Genomic DNA, 21,028 nt, shown 5'->3' on the forward strand with positions numbered 1-21,028 from the left:
AGTGTATGAAAGCAATATAATACCATATTGACCACAACCCTTCAAGAGTTAAACTTGGGAAGTACACCCCCACCCGTCCAGGGTCTATTTTATTAAACTCGTGCGTGAAGTTTTTTTCTTGGTTGTCAGAACCACAAAACCAAGACCCAAGAATCTCTCCCTCTCTCTCCAAGTCTTTCCCACCTTGAGAGTAAGCTAGTTGAGACAAAGAGAGACTTGTTTATATGTTGGTAATGGTGAGGCAGTTGTAGTTAGCTAGCTTAGTGAGATATCAAATACAAATACAAACACCAGGTACTTGTCCTGCTGGCCTCTTCTATCTTGATTTGAATGGTTTCTTCCGTTTTGTAAGGACATGAAAGGAGCTTATTCAGTTGTTCTTGTTGGTTCTGCTCTGTGGACAAAAGAGAGGAATATTGAAGCAGAGCCATCTTCTTCATCATCTTCTTGTGCAATTCAGCACACAACAGGACAAGACCAATGCTTACAAGCACATAGTGTTGAGACATTACAACCAACTACTCCACTCATCAAACATTCCTCTAAACTGGTTACTCATACTTGCCACACCACCCCTTTCTCATTCACATCCATGCTTCTTGTTCTCTTTCTTCTTGTTGCTTTTGCTCCTGGACTACTCTCATCCCTCCCCATTGCCTCGGAATCCGGGCACCGTCCACCGGCCAATCAGACATTCCGGCCCGGTGGGGAAGAGGTGCAGAACTTGAAGAGGGTCAACTCTTATTTAAGCAAGATCAACAAGCCTGCAGTCAAGACTATTCAGGCAAGCATTCTCATTTCCTCTTGTTTATGTGAAAAGTTCATGTCTTCACACTGTGCTTGACATTTAGTAATTTGAGTCTTATTCTCTTGTTCTTTTATAAATGCAGAGTCCTGATGGTGATGTGATAGACTGTGTTTTAAGCCATCTCCAACCAGCTTTTGACCATCCTGAGCTTAAAGGCCAGAAACCATTGGTAACATATCAATCAAAAATCAATACTTTTTGCTTTGAAGAACTACCCTTTAACCAGTTCAATAACTTATGAGGAACAAAATGTGTTGCAGGATCTACCAGAGAAGCCTAAATCCCATAACAGCACAGATACAGTGGAAGAGACTTATCAGCTGTGGTCGGAATCCGGTGAGGCATGCCCGGAGGGAACTGTTCCGATTCGGAGGACCACAGAGAAAGACATATTGAGAGCAAGTTCGGTCCAAAGATTTGGAAGAAAATTACCAAGAAGACATGTGAGGAGGGACTCATCAGGCAATGGTCATGAGGTTAGTGATGGAAGTTCATTGAAGTCAGTGTTGGACCATGTAGTGCACTTAGTCAAATCCAAAGGACTGATATTTTGTTATTTCTTTGTTGGATTTTACAGCATGCAGTTGTTTTTGTAAATGGAGACCAGTACTATGGAGCAAAGGCCAGTATCAATGTGTGGGCACCAAGAGTGACTGATCAATATGAATTTAGCTTGTCACAGATTTGGGTGATATCTGGTACATTTGGTCATGACTTAAATACCATTGAAGCTGGTTGGCAGGTTTGTTCTTCATTATATTTTGAACTTCCTCTGGAAACCCCTGAAAGGTTCAGTCTCTTGCAAAAGTCTCATGATCTTGTTTTTATTTTTTCTATTTCCAGGTCAGCCCAGAGCTATATGGAGACAACTACCCAAGATTCTTTACATATTGGACAGTAAGTCTCATCTAGATCCTAGTTTTTCTTGTTCTCAAAGATATGGTGAATAAAGACAAAAAAATTGAGGATATAATACAGATGAAGATCTTTGCTAAGTAATTTTTGCTTAATGAACATGCAGTCAGATGCATATCAAGCTACTGGATGTTACAACTTGCTCTGCTCTGGCTTTGTCCAAACCAATAATAAGATTGCTATAGGAGCTGCAATATCTCCAAGGTCTTCCTCCAATGGCAGACAATTTGATATTGGCTTAATGGTTTGGAAGGTGAGTTTTAGTTGAGCATCAAATACATAATATTCAAACTTTCAAAGCATAAACAGTGAAATGCATCATCAAAATCATACCAACATCATGAGAAATTAGTTGTTGTGAGTTTAGTTTAAATTAGTGATAGATGCTCTTAAGGACATCTTCATCATCCACTTTACCTAAATTAGCAATAAACATACTAGACAAACATATCTTAGTTGACATAATTCTTTTCTGTTTTGTTTCTTGTTTTATTACTATGGACCAAGGACTGAGATTCTTCTTCACTTCCCTAAGGCACTAGTTTGTGTCAACTTTGTCTCTTATCTCTATAATACACCAATCTCAGTATTTTATGGTTTTATACGCTGGTGTAACCCCAACTGCCTTTGGGAGTTTATGATCAGCTAAACAAACAATTGCAAGATTCTCCAATTTGTTCTTTCACAGGCATGAATGATTGTAATAAGACAATAAAACCCATCATATAAGGCAAAACCCATCATTGTGTATTTGTGGTCACAAAATATTTCAAACATTTTCACCCAATTGAGCACACCAAGTTATAATCATTCATATTTCCCATCATTGTACACATTTGTAGTCACAAAATATTGCAACACATTTTCACCCATTGAGTACACCTAGACATCATCATCCATGCCATATTTGATAGTGATTTGCTACCTACTCACTAGGGTGTCCTTTAGATATCCAGGACTTGGTATCCTCGCAACCATGTCTATCATTTCAATACCGAATTCACCATGTTAGTATTAAAATTAAACTCAGTTCTAATTAACTTCTATTGTGTTTTGATTTGTAGGATCCAAAGCATGGACATTGGTGGCTACAATTTGGTAATGGCCTACTAGTTGGGTACTGGCCAGACTTCTTGTTTAGTCACTTGAGAAGTCATGCAAGCATGGTACAATTTGGGGGTGAAATTGTAAATAGTAGATCAAGGGGGTATCACACATCTACACAAATGGGCAGTGGCCAATTTGCAGAAGCAGGTTTTGGAAAAGCATCTTATTTCAGAAATCTGCAAGTGGTGGATTGGGATAATAATCTTCTTCCTCTTAATAACCTTCACCTCACTGCGGATCATCCCAATTGTTATGATATAAGACAAGGAAGAAATAATGCATGGGGGACATACTTTTACTATGGAGGTCCTGGAAGAAATGTTAGGTGTCCATGAATATAAACACCACCACAGTATAGAAAGCAGCCTAGCTATCTTGATTTTTACTTATTTTCTTTTTTGATTTTCAGGTATTGAATTATTAATTTTTTCCTTTCTAGGCCATAAGAGGGTTTTGTTACTTTTCACAGTTTTGCTTATCAGAAAGTATGTTTCATCTGTTAAAATCATGTAAATTTGGGAACAAAATAAGTGTTAATAGTATTGCATTGTCTTTTTCTTTCTTTGCTCTCAAAGTTTCCAGGAAAAAAAGAGAATAAAAGCAGAGCTTATTGCTTACCCACTAAACCTACTTTGGCTATTACCAAGTGGAAATTTTATTAGAACTTCAAACTCCCTTGGTCTGAAACAAAGCACAATGCATGTTGCCTATGTATTCTAATGATAAAGAATCCCTTAGCTTAAGGTCAAGCATGTGAGTAGCAACCAAGAATGCATAACTAAAACAAATCAGCACATATTACTCTGAACCCTTCCTAGCATTTCAATATCATATCCTACCTTCTAACTCAGTTCTCAAAATGATGAAATAAAGACAAGAGTCTCAGTTGCCACATTAATATTTGATGAAATTAAGAAAATATTGATGTTAACAAACAGTTGTCAACCCCAATATTAATTAGTTCTAAATCTGCATTCCCAGTCAAGCTTGTGCTCATAACAATACACATGGTCATTTTCCATTGTTGGAAAGACCACAAGAGTCAACCATCTTGAGCAAGTCGTTCAGTTTTCTACAATGGAATCATATAGTCATCCCTTAGTTCTCAGCCAATGCTTAGAACACCTAATCTGGCAAAGGGAAATCTTTCAGTGCTGTACTCGTCACCGGAAGCCTAAAACAGATGCCGGCGAGCACTTAGCCACCAGCAGGAGTTGGATTACGTTTTACACCTCAACCTGTAGTTAGGTACCGACAGATAAAAATAGCTTCTCAGGTGAACATCTTTTGGTTCTCAACAGCTGCTTATGCTGAAGAAGTGAAACAAGGACAAAACCTATATTAGATCCAAAGCTAAATGCTTAAAGCAGAGTTGGGGGCCTATTGAACAACAGTTCATGCATTCATGTCTGGATTTTGAAGGTGTCAATCACGACTAGCAAAGAAAAGCACTAAAAGACACTAAACTTCAAAACAAAGAGAGCAGAAAAAAGACGAGGCATTTCCTTTTAGGTTTTACTTTCTCAGGTCCACATTGATTCTGGGATATATGAATGATTGAAGCTTTAATAAAAAAAATTACAGCTTACAGCAATTAGAAATCTCCAAAGGATAAATGAAAAATTCAAACTAAAGCAAGCTGTGTGAACTTGGATCAATCATAAAAGAGAAATCAGACATGACTCATTGGAAGATATAAACAGCTGTTTTTTTTTTTGGTAAATAAGATATAAATAGCTGTTCATAGATGAAAATACCTATGGATTTATTTAACGTTTAGACAAGTGATTCCTTCCAAAGAGGAACCATACAAGTGATTCACCTACAGTGGTTCAACTACATTGAGTTAGCATGATGACAAATAGGGGATCAGTAAACTTCAGAATCAAATACTGTGGGCTTCCTAACCACCATTCATGCGATCTTACACCAGAAATCTCTCCTTCACAAGCCAAAGAATCAGTTCTTCAGGCGGTGTTATCATCATGGCAGGCAAACGCCACAGAAGGTCACCACTATACAGTATACAACATATTTGAGAACCAGTAGAATATCTCTTCTCATGGAACTGTTAATACTGGTGCCAATCAGATGAATAAAAATGTTCTGCAATTCAACCGCCATTGCTTTCTGCAAGAGCATACTCTATAAATGTTACAAGATCTTTGGGAGTACAGACCTGAGAATTACAAGTTCCTATAACGTCCAAGTCCTTCATATCATCTATCCAAGCTTTCTCCATATCGAAATTCCAGTTTTCTCGCACGTGTATCATCCCATATGTTTTCCCCAAAACTGCACAAAGTCTAATGAACCCAGGATCTTTCAAGGTTTCCCTAAAATCCAAACAAAAACCATGACTTCCTGGATCTTGCAAGGAGCTTATCCTGGACGCAATTTTCTGAATTGATACAAGGTTGAAAGTGAAATGCTGAGTTATTGGGGATAAGTTCCGAGTCTGATTCCCATTCTTCCTACTGACATACTGAAGTCGAATCAAGTTTGCAAAGGAAAAACGTGCTAGGAATATCAAGAAATCATTAAAGTTCATGCCTGCATCATAAAGAATCAATTAGAACATAAGGTAGGATTTTACTTTCTTTGGGTTTTAATTGAGAAAAAAAAAAGAAAAAAAAAAAAAACGAACAATGTTGCTACCCTCATAGCACTATAGCAGAATCCAGCTAGGTTGATTCAGTGGTTATGACTGTAATCAACTGCCTTGGGCTAGCCCCTTTAGCAGCAACCTCAGTCTATTGCATGTAGTTGGTTATGCTTGAGCTTTTGTAGAGGTTTCTTGCTGGCCTTGTACTCTGTTGTACACTTTCTTTTGATAAAATTTTTGTTTCTTATTTATATAAAGGAATATCAGGACAAACTGCCACTAGTGTACAAAATTTCAGCATTCTTCAAAGTTTACAACATACCTGTGTTAGCGGCAAGGTTGCGCTGGCAGAGACCTTCAAAATCATCACATATATCCTTAATGTCTTCTATGTACTCCTTAGACTCATTGTAGTCCCTCAAAAGCAAATCCCACTATAGTCAATAAAATAAATGTTACAGCCGCTATTATGGAATGCTAAATTTTACACGAGGCACATAAGTCTTCCACTTACCACCCAACGTAGATTATTAGCATTGAACCAGTTGTGGTTTATTGATATGGTATCTTCCTGAAAGCATTATGAGTCAATGAAGATGAGACAGTTCTATCCATCAAGAATGAATGAGATTAGTATTTGAGAGAGAGAGAGAGAGAGAGAGCAGTGTACGCTTGATGATAGGAAGAAAACTCAAGGTCTAAAGCAAAATCGAAGAAATAGAAGTGATACCAAATTATGGACTTGATGATACCATCCGCTAGGCACAAAGATAATGTCATTTTGTTCTTGAGTGCACTCCAACCAAATAGTCTGCTTACATGAAAAATACACAATTTGAAAAACATGGAAAAGTGCAAAACCAAAACCAAATAATCTGCTAAAATACATAGATTGACGATATACCTTTGCAAAACCAGGAAACTTTGTTTCACTCACATCATCAAGGATATTATATACACTGCTCTTCATATTCCTGCTTGGGAGGGGGGCAAGAGAAATTTGTATAATCAAAAGATATATATGCTTATCTTTGTCAGCAATATAATGTACTGTTAAATGTCCCAACTTTTACCTAACTGATAACTAATAGTGCTAGAAATTGTTATCTTGCCTGTCAAACACCAGATGACTTTGAGAAGGAGGCAGGAAAAGCCACCGTTTTTTTCCACATACATTTGCTGACCAGCTATATGACCTGAAAACATCAGCATGAAGAGGAGTCCATGTGCCTGGATAAACATGAAGAGGGGTCCAACAGGAATGCCACATATAGTAAATAACAGCTTATAAATACATCTTTGAAATGATGCCTCACAATCCCTCCTCATCCATGAAAATAATGTTCACTCCCTGAAACATGTCTATTTTTGTTCAGACAAAGAAATATATCAAAATTGAGATTCCAGATTGCATTTTGAGACACTCTGTTTGTGACATGATGCGAATGACAAGAAGATAACATGAAATTTTCAATCGGCAATCTGATGTTGATATTTTTCTTTTCATGGTCACAAACAGAGTTCTTTTATGGGTGAACTTGTTTTTCACGGACAAAAAAGGGATCGAAAATATCATTTGAAAGACGTACTCATAAGTTGTTATTTACTATATTAGGTAGTTCCATGTGGATTAATCTGTGAATTAGACAATATCAATGACTATCAAAAGGAGTAAAAGACCAAGTGACTAACAAATATGCTCAAACCTTTTGCTCCCATGTAAACAAATCGATAATCTGAGCAGCTTATGTCATTGTTTTCCGAGTAAATGTCGGGGTCATTGTGCATACGATGATTGTCAAGGTACATGTTGAGCCAATCATCACAAAAGAACATCGGAGTTGTGTATGCTGTGTATTCTGGGTACTCCTGGTGATCATGTTACAAAAGGAAGATAAAACAAGTGACTCATCTGAGCTGGATACATTTCATGTATTAACCTTCAACTCAACTATGAACAAGTGACAGACTCTCAAAGCAGAAATGTAACACTTGACACAGTCAGTAGCAACAATGAAGAAAGCAACTAATCACCCCCTATCTACATATGACATCACTAACTCCTGAACTGCCGAAACCCCATAAACAAAAGCTGAATTCTAACTCATACCTTCACAAAATGCCAGTCCTTCAAATACAGCAGCATCTTGCTCCCAGCTGCCTGACTCGGAGCACTACCACCCTCCTCCTCCTCCTCAGAATCCCCAGGCCATTGCTCAACAAATATTCCAACAGTCATTTCCAATCTCTTCTGATCTGTAAATTCCCTCGTACCGCAATCTGCAACCTATAAATGACACACCATCACTTCACCATAGAAAAGACACTAAAATCCAGACTAGCATTCTCATATATTCAAATCAAACATGCAAACACTGAACCTTTACCCATCCATAAACCACCTCAAGTAAAACTCAGTATGCTTCTCACTTCAAAATGTACATCAGAACTTGATCATCTATATCAGAACTATGTTCCTCACTTTTTACCAACCCAGTCAAATTTCTTCATATCAGAACAATGTTCCATACAAAACCAACACTTTAACACCATAAAGTTTAAATCTTTACACTTGTAATCAGCTCAGTAGAGATTTGAGTACCTGAACTTTGGATTTCCCAAAATGGGTAGCGAAAAACTGAAGATTGGGCTTGCCATCATCTTGAACCCAATCTCTGCAAGCCCTCCAATCCTCCATGAGACCAGTCAGCACCACAGGCTGGTTCTTCTCCATGTACCTCTCCACAAACTCACTGTAACTCACCTCCTTCCCATTCACCCTCTCTATTTCACCCCCTATTGTTATCCCCATATCTCTCTCTCTCTCTCCTCTAATTGCATCACGGCTACTGTTTCAGAGAAGAAGAAGAACGAGGGGCTGTTCTGGGCCGGGTTAGGCCGACCCGACCCGAGAACGTTCTCGAACAACCAAGACAGTCCAAGTACGAGGCAAACAGTACGGCCAAACATGGCTGAAAACAATTCGCTTGTTTACACGTGGCTGGACGTTTCCCTTAACCGCACGTAATCCAATATAAATGGATACATGGGGGCACTGATGACTTTTCATCTTAAAATATCAGAAGCGGTGTGTTATAAATAGGCAGAGCTGTCTCTTTATCTGTCAGGTGTCTTGTTTCAGAAGTTGAACAACTATTGACTGCGAAAAAGCTCAGAGGTGACAGTAATGGCGGATCCGAGCTCGTCCGGCGCTAATTCGGCCCAGCCCTCTTCTACTGACCCGTATGTGTTTTTAGAACTCTTTGTGTTTTGGAAGTATTAAGCTTTGAACTTTGGAAGTATAAAGTTTTGAACTTTGGTAAAGATGTGATTTTTATTATATGGTAATTGTGGGTTTCTGTTATGGAAGTAGATAGAATCCGGAAGCTTTGTTGTTTTCAGAATTATAGTGTTGATTGTTATGTTCGGATTTTTGTGGGGTTTCAAAGGTTTAACCTTTAGTTATTGTATATTTATATTATTGGATTCGATTATTGTTTTTGCGAAATTCGGATATAGATGGAGTGATTTTCAAATTTCTGTTTGGTAAGAAGACCTAGTTTTTGAAGTATCGATTAGATTGTGAAAGGAGTAGTTGGTATAGTGTTTGATTGTGGTCTCTGATGAATGATGATAGTGCAGTACTATTCTATGGATGTGCTAGAGTGATTAAATAATAAATAATGTGCTGCTTGAAACAGGAAAGCTAAGAAGGATTTTTCCACGGCGATTTTGGAGCGGAAGAAGTCTCCTAATCGGCTTGTAGTTGATGAAGCTATCAATGATGATAATTCTGTGGTGTCCTTGCACCCTGCTACCATGGAAAAACTTCAGTTTTTCCGGGGAGACACTGTGCTAATAAAGGTAAATTTACACTACTGTGTTCTGACGGAGTATATTTCTCAAATATGATTTAAATGATACTAATTCTTTTTTTACTTTATACAGGGGAAGAAACGGAAAGATACAGTTTGTATTGTTCTTGCTGATGAACAATGTGACGAACCAAGGATCAGAATGAACAAAGTTGTAAGGGCTAATCTTAGGGTGCGTCTTGGAGATGTTGTGTCAGTTCACACTTGTCCGGATGTCAAGTATGGGAAGCGGGTTCACATCCTTCCAATTGATGATACAATTGAAGGCGTATCTGGAAACTTGTTTGATGCATATTTGAAGCGTGAGTTTTCTTATAGAAGTTTATATTTAGTGTGTCTCAGTCCTTTGTTACAGTTGAGCTGTGCTCTTTAGAATTATCACTTATAATATAATTCTTATTGTTTTCACAGCATACTTCTTGGAATCTTACCGGCCTGTGAGGAAGGGTGACCTTTTCCTGGTCAGGGGTGGGATGCGAAGTGTTGAGTTCAAGGTCATTGACACAGACCCTGGTGAATACTGTGTTGTTGCTCCCGATACTGAGATTTTCTGTGAGGGAGAACCTGTGAAGCGTGAGGATGAGGAAAAATTGAATGAGGTGGGTTATGATGATGTTGGAGGTGTTAGGAAACAAATGGCTCAGATACGTGAATTAGTAGAGTTACCTCTTAGACACCCACAGCTTTTCAAGTCCATTGGAGTGAAACCACCAAAAGGTATTCTGCTTTATGGACCACCGGGGTCTGGGAAAACTCTGATTGCAAGGGCTGTAGCTAATGAAACTGGAGCATTCTTCTTTTTGATTAATGGGCCTGAAATAATGTCAAAGTTAGCTGGTGAGAGTGAAAGCAATCTGAGGAAGGCATTTGAAGAAGCTGAAAAGAATGCCCCATCAATCATTTTTATTGATGAGTTAGATTCCATTGCTCCAAAGAGGGAGAAGACTCAGGGTGAAGTGGAAAGGCGTATCGTTTCGCAACTTCTGACTTTGATGGATGGCCTCAAGTCCCGTGCACATGTCATTGTCATGGCAGCAACAAATAGGCCAAACAGCATTGACCCGGCTCTGAGGAGGTTTGGAAGATTTGATAGAGAGATTGACATTGGTGTACCAGATGAAATTGGAAGATTGGAAGTTTTGAGAATCCATACAAAGAACATGAAACTTGCAGAAGATGTAAGATGTTATCATTGTTCTCGACATACCATCTTTATATTTTGTCTTCAAAGTACTCAAAAAAGACATCTCATGTTTAACTGGTACTTTTTTAACAGGTTGATCTCGAACGAGTTTCAAAGGACACCCATGGTTATGTCGGCGCTGATCTTGCCGCACTCTGTACTGAGGCTGCACTTCAGTGTATCCGTGAGAAAATGGATGTTATTGACTTAGAAGATGAGGAAATTGATGCCGAGGTGCTGAATTCTATGGCTGTGACCAATGAACACTTCCAGACTGCATTGGGTGCTTCAAATCCTTCAGCATTGCGTGAAACTGTAAGTGACAAAGTTTCTTACTTGTTTTACTTATTTTTCTGGATGTTACTGAGAATATATTTTGCGGTGGAGTATCCAAGGATGACAAACTTATTTTCTCGGTTTACAGGTTGTGGAGGTACCTAATGTCTCATGGGATGCAATTGGAGGATTGGATAATGTCAAAAGAGAACTTCAAGAGGTTTGTGATTTGTCCTTCCTTATCATTTTCTCCTTCTAAAATATTATTTAATTTGATTATGTTCATAATATCATTCTCCTGGTTGCAGACTGTTCAATACCCAGTGGAGCATCCAGAGAAGTTTGAGAAATTTGGCATGTCACCTTCTAAAGGTGTTCTCTTTTATGGGCCACCAGGCTGTGGTAAAACTCTTCTTGCAAAGGCAATTGCCAATGAATGCCAGGCTAATTTCATTAGTATCAAAGGCCCTGAGTTGCTAACAATGTGGTTTGGAGAAAGTGAGGCAAATGTCCGTGAGATATTTGACAAAGCTCGCCAATCTGCTCCTTGTGTTCTTTTCTTTGATGAGCTGGACTCAATTGCAACTCAGGTATATATCTTATGCTGGTTTTCTTTAAAATGAAAATGTAGCAGTGCTTTAATGTTTATTCCAAGTTTCAAACGTTTGTTTAGAGCTAAATTTGAAACCTTCTTTGGCAGCGTGGAGGTTCTGTAGGAGATGCTGGTGGTGCAGCAGATAGAGTCTTGAACCAACTTCTAACTGAAATGGATGGAATGAGTGCTAAGAAAACAGTTTTTATCATTGGAGCAACAAATAGGCCAGACATTATTGACCCAGCATTGCTCAGGCCTGGACGGCTTGACCAGCTCATCTATATCCCACTCCCAGATGAAGCTTCCCGTCTTCAGATTTTCAAAGCATGTTTGAGGAAGTCACCCGTCAATAGGGATGTTGACCTTGCAGTTCTTGCACGTCATACCCACGGTTTCAGTGGTGCTGATATCACTGAGATATGCCAGCGTGCCTGCAAATATGCCATCAGAGAAAATATTGAGAAGGTATATAGGCTTTTTCCATCTGGATTAGCACCATAGGAGCATAGGTTTGTATGTTCATAGTCATGCAATCAGACAGGGATCGTTTGATCATTTCATCATTTCGTGCACTTTTTCATTTTACTTAAACCTGTATGCTGTATCCACTGCCATAGTATTGACTTTTATTTCTTGAACCCATTTCTAGGATATTGAAAAGGAGAGAAGAAAGGCGGAGAATCCAGAAGCAATGGAGGAGGATGACATTGATGAGGTTCCAGAAATAAAGCCAGCACACTTTGAGGAGTCTATGAAATTTGCCCGCAGAAGTGTTAGTGATGCAGACATCAGGAAGTACCAGGCATTCGCTCAGACTCTGCAACAATCTCGTGGGATTGGGTCTGATTTCCGGTTCCCCCAAACAGGCAACACTGCAGGAGCAGCTGCAGACCCCTTTGCTTCAGCTTCAGCTGCTGCAGACGACGATGATCTGTACAGCTGAGCTGAAAGCAATGAATGTGGTCGTCTAGTTGACGCCTTGACGGTGACATGCTTTGGTTGTTGTATATTGCTGTGAAAGAAAGGCACCAATACTCTTCTAAGGATTATCTTCGTACTTTCTATGTAGTTATCTATCTTCTCTATAACATGGGTGTTTCAAAGGACCAGGCTTCTGCATATTATTGTATTACTGCACCATAAATAGGGAGCCATGAGAGTAGAGACACAAAACTCAACTTGAGATGAACCAACTTTTGGCACCGTGGTTAAAAGTCTGCAAACCCAACTTAGGAATCTACTTGTGAAACTCGGACATGCAGTCTCTCTCACAGAATACAACCCTACAACCTCTCACAGATCACAAGCAGATTTCTTCATTTAGGATCCAATAGATATGAGATTTCAGATCTCACATAACGTTTAGCATGTGCGTCACGTGAGCTCAAGCAAGGTATCTTTCCCTTGCTTGCTCTGCATATTATATTAGGAGGATGAAGAAGCTGCTGACAAAGATCAGAACCAATGCCTGACTAAAATATTATTAAGTAATTGATTTTGCTAATCATGATTATTCTTTGCTTAATTCTTCAATCTCCATAATTCACATGGTGGGGGATGAGATGGGAGACCAGGCACCTGGATGCTAGCTTCTTATGTTTATGACAACTACGACTCGATTATGCAGAGGAACCCACATTGACACCCCAACACATTCTTTCACTTTCATAAACCCCAGAAGAGAAATCATTCTCTTCCCAAGTTGTCGCAGGCTGAAACAGTGCATGAGTATGTGTATTTGTGTAGTACATACGAAAGTAGACAATGAATGCACACACTCATCAATCATTTGCTCCGATTTGGAGAAGTTTATTATAGACATGACTTCGCAATCAAGCAACAGTACCTTTAGTTTAGTTTTCCTTTCTTTGTTCTTTAGCCTCATCACATATGCTTTGTTTGCGCAATGTTATTATATGTTTGTGATCGAAAACTTGTGTCATGCTTGCCAGAGACACCTTTGCAATGCCAGTTTGTATTGAATATCAGCTGCAGAGAAGAACAGTATTGGACGGAGGCTGCAGTGAGTATACCACTGAGCAAGAGTCATAGAATAACATCACTACTTCAGTGAAAAAAGGCTCTCAATGTAGATCCCAAACCAACTCACCACGCCGATCCAAAGATCATGAAGTTTCCTCCGGTAACTATAAATTCCGATAGGGAAGGACAGGGGATATTATTTATTTGGTCCAGTACTCCTCCACCCCATACTCCTTCATCACCCAAAACTGATTATGATCTTCTTCAAAATCATAGTGTGTACTACACAGTTGTCCCTGGTAGAGCACCACATTATAATTGCGGCTTCAAAGGACTGATCAAATGGTATCCACATTTCTATGACATCCTCAGCTTCTAAATTGAAACAAATACTCTCACACGGGTCCCCTTCTTCATCCTCAGCTTCTTCTTCTTCTTCTTCTTCTTTTTCTTCTTCTTCTTCTTCATCACCACTTGCTTGCTCCGCTTTGGATAAATGTCTTTGTTATATGACTCACAATCAAGCAACAGTAGTTTAATTGTTTGGTTTCCTTGTTACCTATTGTTATATACTTCAACATTAGTGCTAGACATAAAATCTGATGCACCTTCCCTCGATTTATATACAAATCTGAAGGACATTTCACGCCGGAAAATTTCAGCTAGGGAAGCATTAGAAGTGGTATGTGAAAGTTCCGAGTCTTGGATGGACCTTCCGATAATGAAGTAAACTGTTAGCACTCATCAAATGTGAAAAAGTGAAATTGCTCTTCATCCACTACTAACTAGTAGTACAATAATGTCAAGATGCTGTACACTCAAATATGCTCTCAACTTGTTATGAAGCTCCCAACTCTCTTTGGCAATGCCAATTATATTGCCCTAGCTAATCCTACAAATAATATCAAGCCTAATTAATCCTAACAAATACTATATTCTCCAACAGCATGCCTGGCATTGTTATTGTGTTCCTGATAGATAACCAGCTGAAGAAGAGTAGGCAAGTGAGCAATGAGAAGACCCTTGCATCATCAGCAGTTGAGCTGGAGTCACAGAAGACGATGAGTTCTTCAACGCGGTGCTAGCAGGCTTGTGCGCCTCGCTTCCTGTCGCAGGCTGATCATGTCGAATTTCTCTCAACAATGCAGCCACATCCTTCATCGTGGGACGATCTTCCGCCCTGTTGCTAGTACAAAGGAGCGAAATTCCAAGTGCTTGAAGCATTTCTTGTATCTGCGTATCCGGGTAGCCTTGAAGCTTCTGATCAAGAATCTCTACCGGGTCCTTCTTGCTCTTCAAGTGATCTCGCACCCACTGAATCACATGCTGGCCGTCAGTGAACGATGGGTCTACCGGCCTTTTCCCAGTTATGATCTCCAAAAGGACTACTCCATAGCTATAGACATCGCTTTTTGCAGTAATTTTCAGCATACAGGCATATTCTGCAAGTAGTTTGATTGCATCTAAAAGTCAAGCCTCGCCAAAACTATGCAAGATTGTGACAAGTTCATAGTAATCATCAAAGACTCCAAATGACAAAAAGGTAAGGTGAAAAAACTATGCATTTAACAACAAGAATGTGATGGTTTTTGGACACAAGCTGTGCAAAGGGGAATGTCAGGTCATGTCATACAGTAGAAAGTTACTCATCTAGTACCAGCAGCATAATATCATTGTGTGACTTGACAAAACAAATGCTACCAAACAGTCACTCATCTAGTACCAGCAGCATAGTATCATTGTGTGACTTGACAAAACAAATGCTACCAAACAAGAACAATCACATTTAGAAGCAGCTAGTAAACATGTACAATGTACCAAACCAGAACAAGGCCCCAATTTTGTTATAGAAAAAATTTAAGGCAAGGACCCTATTTCAGTCCCACTCACATCTACCTCATCCCCTCAATCATACTCATCCACACCCTAATTGAACTTGTATTAAAGCAAAAGCGCGGTAATGATCTTCCAAAGCTATAGCTTCAGAAGACATATATGGTTTGCTTGAAGTAAAATACTTCTCCAACCACAAGTAGGAGTCTATTATTGCTTTCATTCCTAACTATTAGCATGTCTTGATCCCATCATTAAGGTCCTAATCAGACACAATACAAAAAAAGCCTCCTAATGATCAATCAACTACTACTTTTAGTCCAAACCCTTTTTTCCCAATCACAACTAGAAGTCATTTCCTGATGATCACAGAATTGAGCAATGAAAATGACGCTGAAAAGTGAAAAGTAAAACCCAATAGTGAAAAGTTTGAAAAACTTACCAGGCGCAATGTAGCCGTAAGAACCAGCAAACTGAGGGTTAGCTGAAAACGGTCCGTTTTGATCGTCCTCAACCAACCTAGCCAACCCAAAGTCGGCCAAAACGGCCTCGTATTGATCCCCAAGTAAAATATTCTGGGCCTTCACGTCCCGGTGCAAAATAGCCGGCTGGCAATCGTGGTGCAAATACGCCAACCCCTCCGCCACGCCCAGTGCTATCTTGAACCGCGTGTCCCACTCTACTAAGCCTGCGCACCCCTCGTGGAGCAACGACCCCAAGTTACCTTGGGGTAGGTAATCGTAAAACAGTAACTTCGTTCTCCTGTTGGCCCCCCACCCAAGTAACCTCACGATGTTACGGTGACGTATTCTCGCCAGCGTGGCAATCTCGGAGGAAAACGCGGAAGCGGAGTGTTTCTCGCCGGTGCGGAATCTTTTCACGGCGAGCGAGAGTCCCGAGGGGATGGACACGTGGTAGACGACGCCGGATCGACCCCGGCCTATGACGTTGGCGGGAGTCAGGGATTTCGCCACGTCGACGATAGAGAGGTCGAGTTTCTGGTAGAGCGTCACCTCCCAAGGTGGGCCCACGTCGACTTCTTCGGAGTCGTCTTCCGGGTCGGGCTCGTGGGCACCGCCGAAGAACCCTGGCTGCGCGCGCTTTCGGGAGGCGAGGATGATGTACAGCGCGGCTAAGAGGAGCGTGCATGCGGTGCAGAGAAGGACGACCATCGCCACGCGCGCGGCGGCGTTGCGGCGGCGGGACCAGGTCGGGTTCGCGGCGGCGCACTGGCTGCCGGTGAGGCAGAGGGCGGGGTTGCCGGACATGACGCTGAGCGGGAGCTTCGCGAAGAAGGGCGTGTCCGGGACGCGCCCGGTGAAGTTGTTGTGCGAGACGTTGAGGACGACGAGATTTTGCATGTCCGCGAGAAATTGGAGGTCGCCGGAGAGCTGGTTGTGGGAGAGGTCGAGAATCCCGAGCTTGTCCAAATCGGCGAACTCCTTCGGTAACTCGCCGGAGAGTTGGTTCCAGCTCAGGTTCAGAGAGATTTCCAGCGCCGGAATCTTTCCCAAACTCGCCGGAATCACACCGGTCAGCTCGTTCCCGCCAAGGTCCAGTAATTGCAACTTCCCACACGAACCGATCTGACTCGGAATCGAACCGGTGAACCGGTTCTTCCCCAAGCTAAACTTTGTGAGTGACGTCAGCGAACCGAGACCAGGACTCAATACCCCTTCGATCATATTATCCGAGAAATCGACGAACTGGAGAGACACAAGCAGATTGAAACCCGCAGGCAAGTTTCCGGTGATCGAATTCGAATGCAAGTCGAGAAACGTCAGATTCCGGCAGCCGGAGATCCCCTCCGGTATGTTCCCGTTGAGCCGATTCGATCCGAGATCAAGGAAATTCAAGCTCTTCAAGCTCCCAATCTGCTGCGGGATTGCTCCGGTTAGCTTGTTGTCGTTCGCCCGGAACCGAATCAACGACGAGCAGTTTCCGATCTCCGGCGGAATCTCGCCGGAGATATTGTTCGACAGGAGTAGCAGCTTGGTGAGTTTCTGGAGCTGGAAAATCCCGCCGGGAATCGGACCGGTCAACCCGTTCTGCGACAAATCAACCGCTTCAAGATTGCCACAGTTGGAAATTGAAGCAGGAATAGCACCTTCAAGCTTGTTTTGCCACAAGAATAGTATGGTGAGATTCGATAAGCTTCCGAATTCGAAAGGAATAGTCCCGGTGATCTGATTATTATCCATCTCGATATGAGTGAGTTGCCTGCAGTTTCCTAGCTTCGCCGGGATCTCGCCGGAGATTTGATTCACACTCAACTGAAGCTCCTGAAGCGACGTCAAGTTCCCAAAAGACTGAGGAATGCTTCCGGTGAGGGAATTCATAGAGATGTCAATGACTAATAGCTGGTGACAGTTGCCTAGCTCCGGTGGAATAACCCCCACAAGGCTGTTCTGCCACAGCAGAAGGTTCTGGAGATTCTTCAAGTTGCCCAATTTGCTCGGAACAGAGCCACTGAGCGAGTTTTCGTACAAGTATACGTCCCGGAGCTCGGTGCAGTCTCCTAGCTCCGGGGGGATCGGACCGGAGACGAGAGTGGTGTAGACTGCCAAAGTTTCGAGCTTTTTAAGAATGCCGAGGCTTGGAGGTAGGAACCCGGAAATGCTGGTTTCTGCTAGTCCCAACATGACCAGATTGGTGCAGTTACCAATCTCATCGGGTAGAGCACCTTCAAGATTCTTGTTCCCTCCGGCTCTGATTACTTGCAATTGGGGTAGATTTCCGATGGTGCTAGGAATGTTGCCGCTGAGCTGATTGTCGTACACAACAAACCACGTGAGGCTTGTGAGGTTTCCGATTTGGACTGGGATTGAGCCTTCGAGCCGGTTCGTGCTGAGGTAGAGCTCTTGTAGTTTAGGCAGCTCGCAGATTTCGACTGGGATTTCGCCGCTCAGTGCATTGTCGCTGAGGTCGAGTGAGGTCAGTTGCTTAAGAGTGGAGATTTCTCTTGGGATTGAGCCGGTGAGGTTTGTGCCTGACAAGACTAGCTTGTTTAGCGTCAGTAATGAAGTGAAATTCGAAGGCACCTTACCCAGAAGATCAATATACTTCAAATTCAGCTCCACAACTTGGTTGTTGAAGTTGCAGGTGACCCCAAACCACCCACATGGAGTTTCATCACTCGGGTCCCAATTGCTCAGCCCCTCAGGGGAGCCATTGAGGCTCTGCTTCCATGAAACAAGAGCCTGGCCTTGTTGGTTCAAGGCCAGAGCAGGGAAGTGAACCAGAAGAAAAGAAGAGAGGGTTAAGAAGGAGAAGAAGAAGGTCCATGGATTTACAGGCATTAGAACAAGGAAGCTATGGCTACAAACTCCAACAAAAGGAACTGAAACAAGGGTGGGAGATGAGCCTAGGGAGGAACAATGGGAGGAACCAAATCATTTCTTGGTGGGCTATGAGCTATGGGTACGAGTATTATAATTCAGATAACAAAATACAAAGACCCCAGAATCTCCGGATCCAAGAACAGCTAGGCCATGATGTGTTTGTATTGTGCAGAGTGAGATGGAATTTTAGATTGCTGTTGTGCTCTGCATTTGTTTATAGAAGGATTAGATGTAGTAGGGGGGAAGAGGGGGCTTGCTTAACTCTGGTTTTTATATTCAAAAACAAGAGGTGGGTAGCTTTTGTCCAAGTATTTTTTATGATCTTGAACTTCTGCTCTTTTTCAGTTATTGAGGCTTTGTAGTTTGTACATATGAACAATGATCTTTCACTATCTATTGGATTTGATATGTGCAGAATTCAATTGCTCCCAGAGAAATCCTCAGCTTTGAGTTTTGTTAGTTACATTTCATTGCATCATGTACCCTGAAACATTGAGTAGGCTGACTCAGCTGGCCTCTACACAGATGTTGCATCAAATCTCTTTCACATGTCAATTTGCAACTCAATCAAAAGGAGACATCTTTATTTAGAAGGCGGTGACGTCTTTTATTCAATGATCGAAATTATCCGATATCTAAATTTTTTTTGAAGTGTTATTGTTTTAAACAAAAACAATAAGTGTTATTCGCATGATTTGATTCATGTCTGATTCCCATAAGATAGATGAACTCATTGTAACTCAAGTTATATCTTTCCTGTATTGAACTACTTCGATATTAATTTGACATATTTATGTTTGACATGGTTCATGAAATAATAATTTGCACTTCAACATACGATGTTGCTCATTTGTTTTGGATGTAGACACTCCTTTCATGAAAACTGATCAACAATGAAAGAAAATGTCACTTAATCTTCTGTTAATTTGTGCAAATGAAGAAGAAAAAAATTGTTCATGCTAGGAGTTATGAACCTCTAATTCATATCTAAAGCATCTTTTAAAAAGTTTTCAAAAGCTGCGTTATGAACAACAAAGTAGAAAGCTGCAAGAAAGTATATGCACCAGTTAGGATTATAGTATTAATATCTGCTAGTTACCTCCATATCCATATAAGTTTAAACATTCATATCCATTAATATGAACAACTTCATACCAGTGATCCTAACGTTAGAACTGAATCCAGATTTAGATCTAAATATGTATTATAAAAATGTAGACGTAAGTACAGCTCCAAAAATATATGTATGACACTGTGATGTATTTAAGATCCATATCAATTTCAGATCCATTTAGAATCCCTCCATATTATAAGCACAAATATAATATCAAGTTATCAACCACAGCATACCAAATCTGATGAACTTATTTGGAGCAGTACTTATGAAGACATTGAGTTCTGGTGGCAGGTAAATTAGGTTAGGGAACAGGTAACTCACTTCCAAACTGGGGTAACAACTTGCTACTTAGCTAGCATGGAGTTAATCCACAACTATATATGCATATGTATATTTTGTTTACCATCTTAATTGAAACTAGTATATCATTATGAATAATAATTACATGGGGAGTTCATTTACTACATCAATGTGGTCATATCAAGTAAACTAGTTCGACATAAACTTAGATCGGCTCTCGATCCATACATTTTTTTTTTTATAGTGTTAGAGTACCTCATTCCTAAGTCCATAAGTTGATCCATCGACAAATGCTCCAGCTATGTATTGCAGCACAATGTCTTTGTCACTTTGACAACGTCAGGCTTAGGGTTCGAACCTAAATTGAGGAGTACAACTAGCTAACTGGGTTAGATTCACTAAACCAGGCGCAGTAGTTTAGCTCTCTGTACATTGCTAGCTAGAGCTAGACTAAGTTGAGTACTCTCCAATACATTGCTAGCTAGACTAAGTTAAGTTGATTTGATCAAGTCTGCAACTGTAAAGAGTTAATAAACTGATGTAAACATTGCTCATCTACATTAGAAGGACTGCGTACGTATATGTAAATAAATTGATATGGTGTGAACTTATATATTATGCACCATCATGTTCAAAGTTCAAATTGAATATATAGCTGATATACAGTATCAGTATGGTGGTGACTGGTGAGTCGTCTATTTGACTTGGTGCCTCTGCAATACCCACTAAACCTGCCATCCTTTTTCTGTTTAAAATTAGTACTTAAACTAACCCCCATTAAGAATTAATAGTGATTAGTGGGAAAAGCTGGTCACGTGGAATAGAGAGGAATCAATCACTTAATCACACAGATGATATGATGCGTGCTCTTGCCTGAAGCTGAAGAAGCCTCGTGACCGCACCCAGCAGCTTTATATATTATCTTACTACTACTGCTGCTGCTAATGATCTAGTTTAGGAATCTCAGCACGAGATAGATCGACGAGAAGGGAAAGGGCACTGCCCAGCTGCCCCAGCTCGCCCCAGCACAGGAGAGAGAGAGAGAGAGAGAGAGAGAGAGAGAGAGAGAGAGAGAGAGAGAGAGAGAGAG

At 40.8% G+C, this 21,028-nt stretch overlaps 4 protein-coding genes across 4 annotated transcripts; 2 read left to right on the forward strand and 2 right to left on the reverse strand.

The window, feature by feature from the left end:
* Positions 1–127: 127 nt before the first annotated feature.
* On the forward strand, positions 128–3,388 carry LOC101309833. The gene is made up of 7 exons (XM_004298922.1): positions 128–784; positions 891–977; positions 1,069–1,284; positions 1,386–1,550; positions 1,652–1,705; positions 1,830–1,976; positions 2,788–3,388. The coding sequence occupies exons 1-7, from the start codon at positions 356–358 to the stop codon at positions 3,163–3,165; spliced, it is 1,476 nt and encodes a 491-aa protein (XP_004298970.1). The 5' UTR covers positions 128–355; the 3' UTR covers positions 3,166–3,388.
* A 1,155-nt stretch (positions 3,389–4,543) lies between these two features.
* On the reverse strand, positions 4,544–8,250 carry LOC101310122 (jmjC domain-containing protein 4-like). The gene is made up of 9 exons (XM_004298923.1): positions 8,038–8,250; positions 7,546–7,722; positions 7,142–7,304; positions 6,548–6,665; positions 6,340–6,409; positions 6,166–6,246; positions 5,950–6,006; positions 5,758–5,869; positions 4,544–5,383 (listed from the first exon to the last, which is right to left on the reverse strand). Exons 1-9 carry the CDS (start codon positions 8,245–8,247, stop codon positions 4,944–4,946), a joined length of 1,428 nt encoding a protein of 475 aa, XP_004298971.1. The 5' UTR covers positions 8,248–8,250; the 3' UTR covers positions 4,544–4,943.
* A 327-nt stretch (positions 8,251–8,577) lies between these two features.
* LOC101310413 (cell division cycle protein 48 homolog) lies at positions 8,578–12,610 on the forward strand. Its single transcript, XM_004298924.1, has 9 exons — positions 8,578–8,678; positions 9,137–9,299; positions 9,384–9,612; positions 9,722–10,488; positions 10,587–10,808; positions 10,918–10,989; positions 11,078–11,359; positions 11,470–11,829; positions 12,014–12,610. The coding sequence occupies exons 1-9, from the start codon at positions 8,623–8,625 to the stop codon at positions 12,305–12,307; spliced, it is 2,445 nt and encodes an 814-aa protein (XP_004298972.1). The 5' UTR covers positions 8,578–8,622; the 3' UTR covers positions 12,308–12,610.
* Positions 12,611–14,099: 1,489 nt separating this feature from the next.
* LOC101310700 (probable LRR receptor-like serine/threonine-protein kinase At4g26540-like) lies at positions 14,100–18,589 on the reverse strand. The gene is made up of 2 exons (XM_004298925.1): positions 15,623–18,589; positions 14,100–14,789 (listed from the first exon to the last, which is right to left on the reverse strand). Exons 1-2 carry the CDS (start codon positions 18,477–18,479, stop codon positions 14,308–14,310), a joined length of 3,339 nt encoding a protein of 1,112 aa, XP_004298973.1. The 5' UTR covers positions 18,480–18,589; the 3' UTR covers positions 14,100–14,307.
* Between the last annotated feature and the right edge of the window lie 2,439 nt (positions 18,590–21,028).

This window comes from Fragaria vesca, linkage group LG5, assembly GCF_000184155.1.
Source record: "Fragaria vesca subsp. vesca linkage group LG5, FraVesHawaii_1.0, whole genome shotgun sequence".
In the NCBI taxonomy this organism is placed as follows: Eukaryota; Viridiplantae; Streptophyta; class Magnoliopsida; order Rosales; family Rosaceae; genus Fragaria; species Fragaria vesca.

What these genes read in the sequence shown, in the direction of transcription:
- LOC101310122 (XM_004298923.1), bottom strand. Translation starts at nt 8,247, where the DNA reads ATGGGGATAACAATAGGGGGTGAAATAGAGAGGGTGAATGGGAAGGAG. An exon ending in AGTCATCTGGTGTTTGACAG is followed by an intron (nt 6,410 to 6,547) that starts GCAAGATAACAA and finishes CCTCCCAAGCAG; the next exon opens with GAATATGAAGAGCAGTGTAT. An exon ending in CTAATAATCTACGTTGGGTG is followed by an intron (nt 5,870 to 5,949) that starts GTAAGTGGAAGA and finishes TATTGACTATAG; the next exon opens with TGGGATTTGCTTTTGAGGGA.
- LOC101310700 (XM_004298925.1), bottom strand. Translation starts at nt 18,479, where the DNA reads ATGCCTGTAAATCCATGGACCTTCTTCTTCTCCTTCTTAACCCTCTCT. An exon ending in TTACGGCTACATTGCGCCTG is followed by an intron (nt 14,790 to 15,622) that starts GTAAGTTTTTCA and finishes AACTACTTGCAG; the next exon opens with AATATGCCTGTATGCTGAAA.
- LOC101309833 (XM_004298922.1), top strand. Translation starts at nt 356, where the DNA reads ATGAAAGGAGCTTATTCAGTTGTTCTTGTTGGTTCTGCTCTGTGGACA. An exon ending in CCATTGAAGCTGGTTGGCAG is followed by an intron (nt 1,551 to 1,651) that starts GTTTGTTCTTCA and finishes TTCTATTTCCAG; the next exon opens with GTCAGCCCAGAGCTATATGG. An exon ending in TTGGCTTAATGGTTTGGAAG is followed by an intron (nt 1,977 to 2,787) that starts GTGAGTTTTAGT and finishes TTTGATTTGTAG; the next exon opens with GATCCAAAGCATGGACATTG.
- LOC101310413 (XM_004298924.1), top strand. Translation starts at nt 8,623, where the DNA reads ATGGCGGATCCGAGCTCGTCCGGCGCTAATTCGGCCCAGCCCTCTTCT. An exon ending in CTTCAGCATTGCGTGAAACT is followed by an intron (nt 10,809 to 10,917) that starts GTAAGTGACAAA and finishes CTCGGTTTACAG; the next exon opens with GTTGTGGAGGTACCTAATGT. An exon ending in TCAGAGAAAATATTGAGAAG is followed by an intron (nt 11,830 to 12,013) that starts GTATATAGGCTT and finishes ACCCATTTCTAG; the next exon opens with GATATTGAAAAGGAGAGAAG.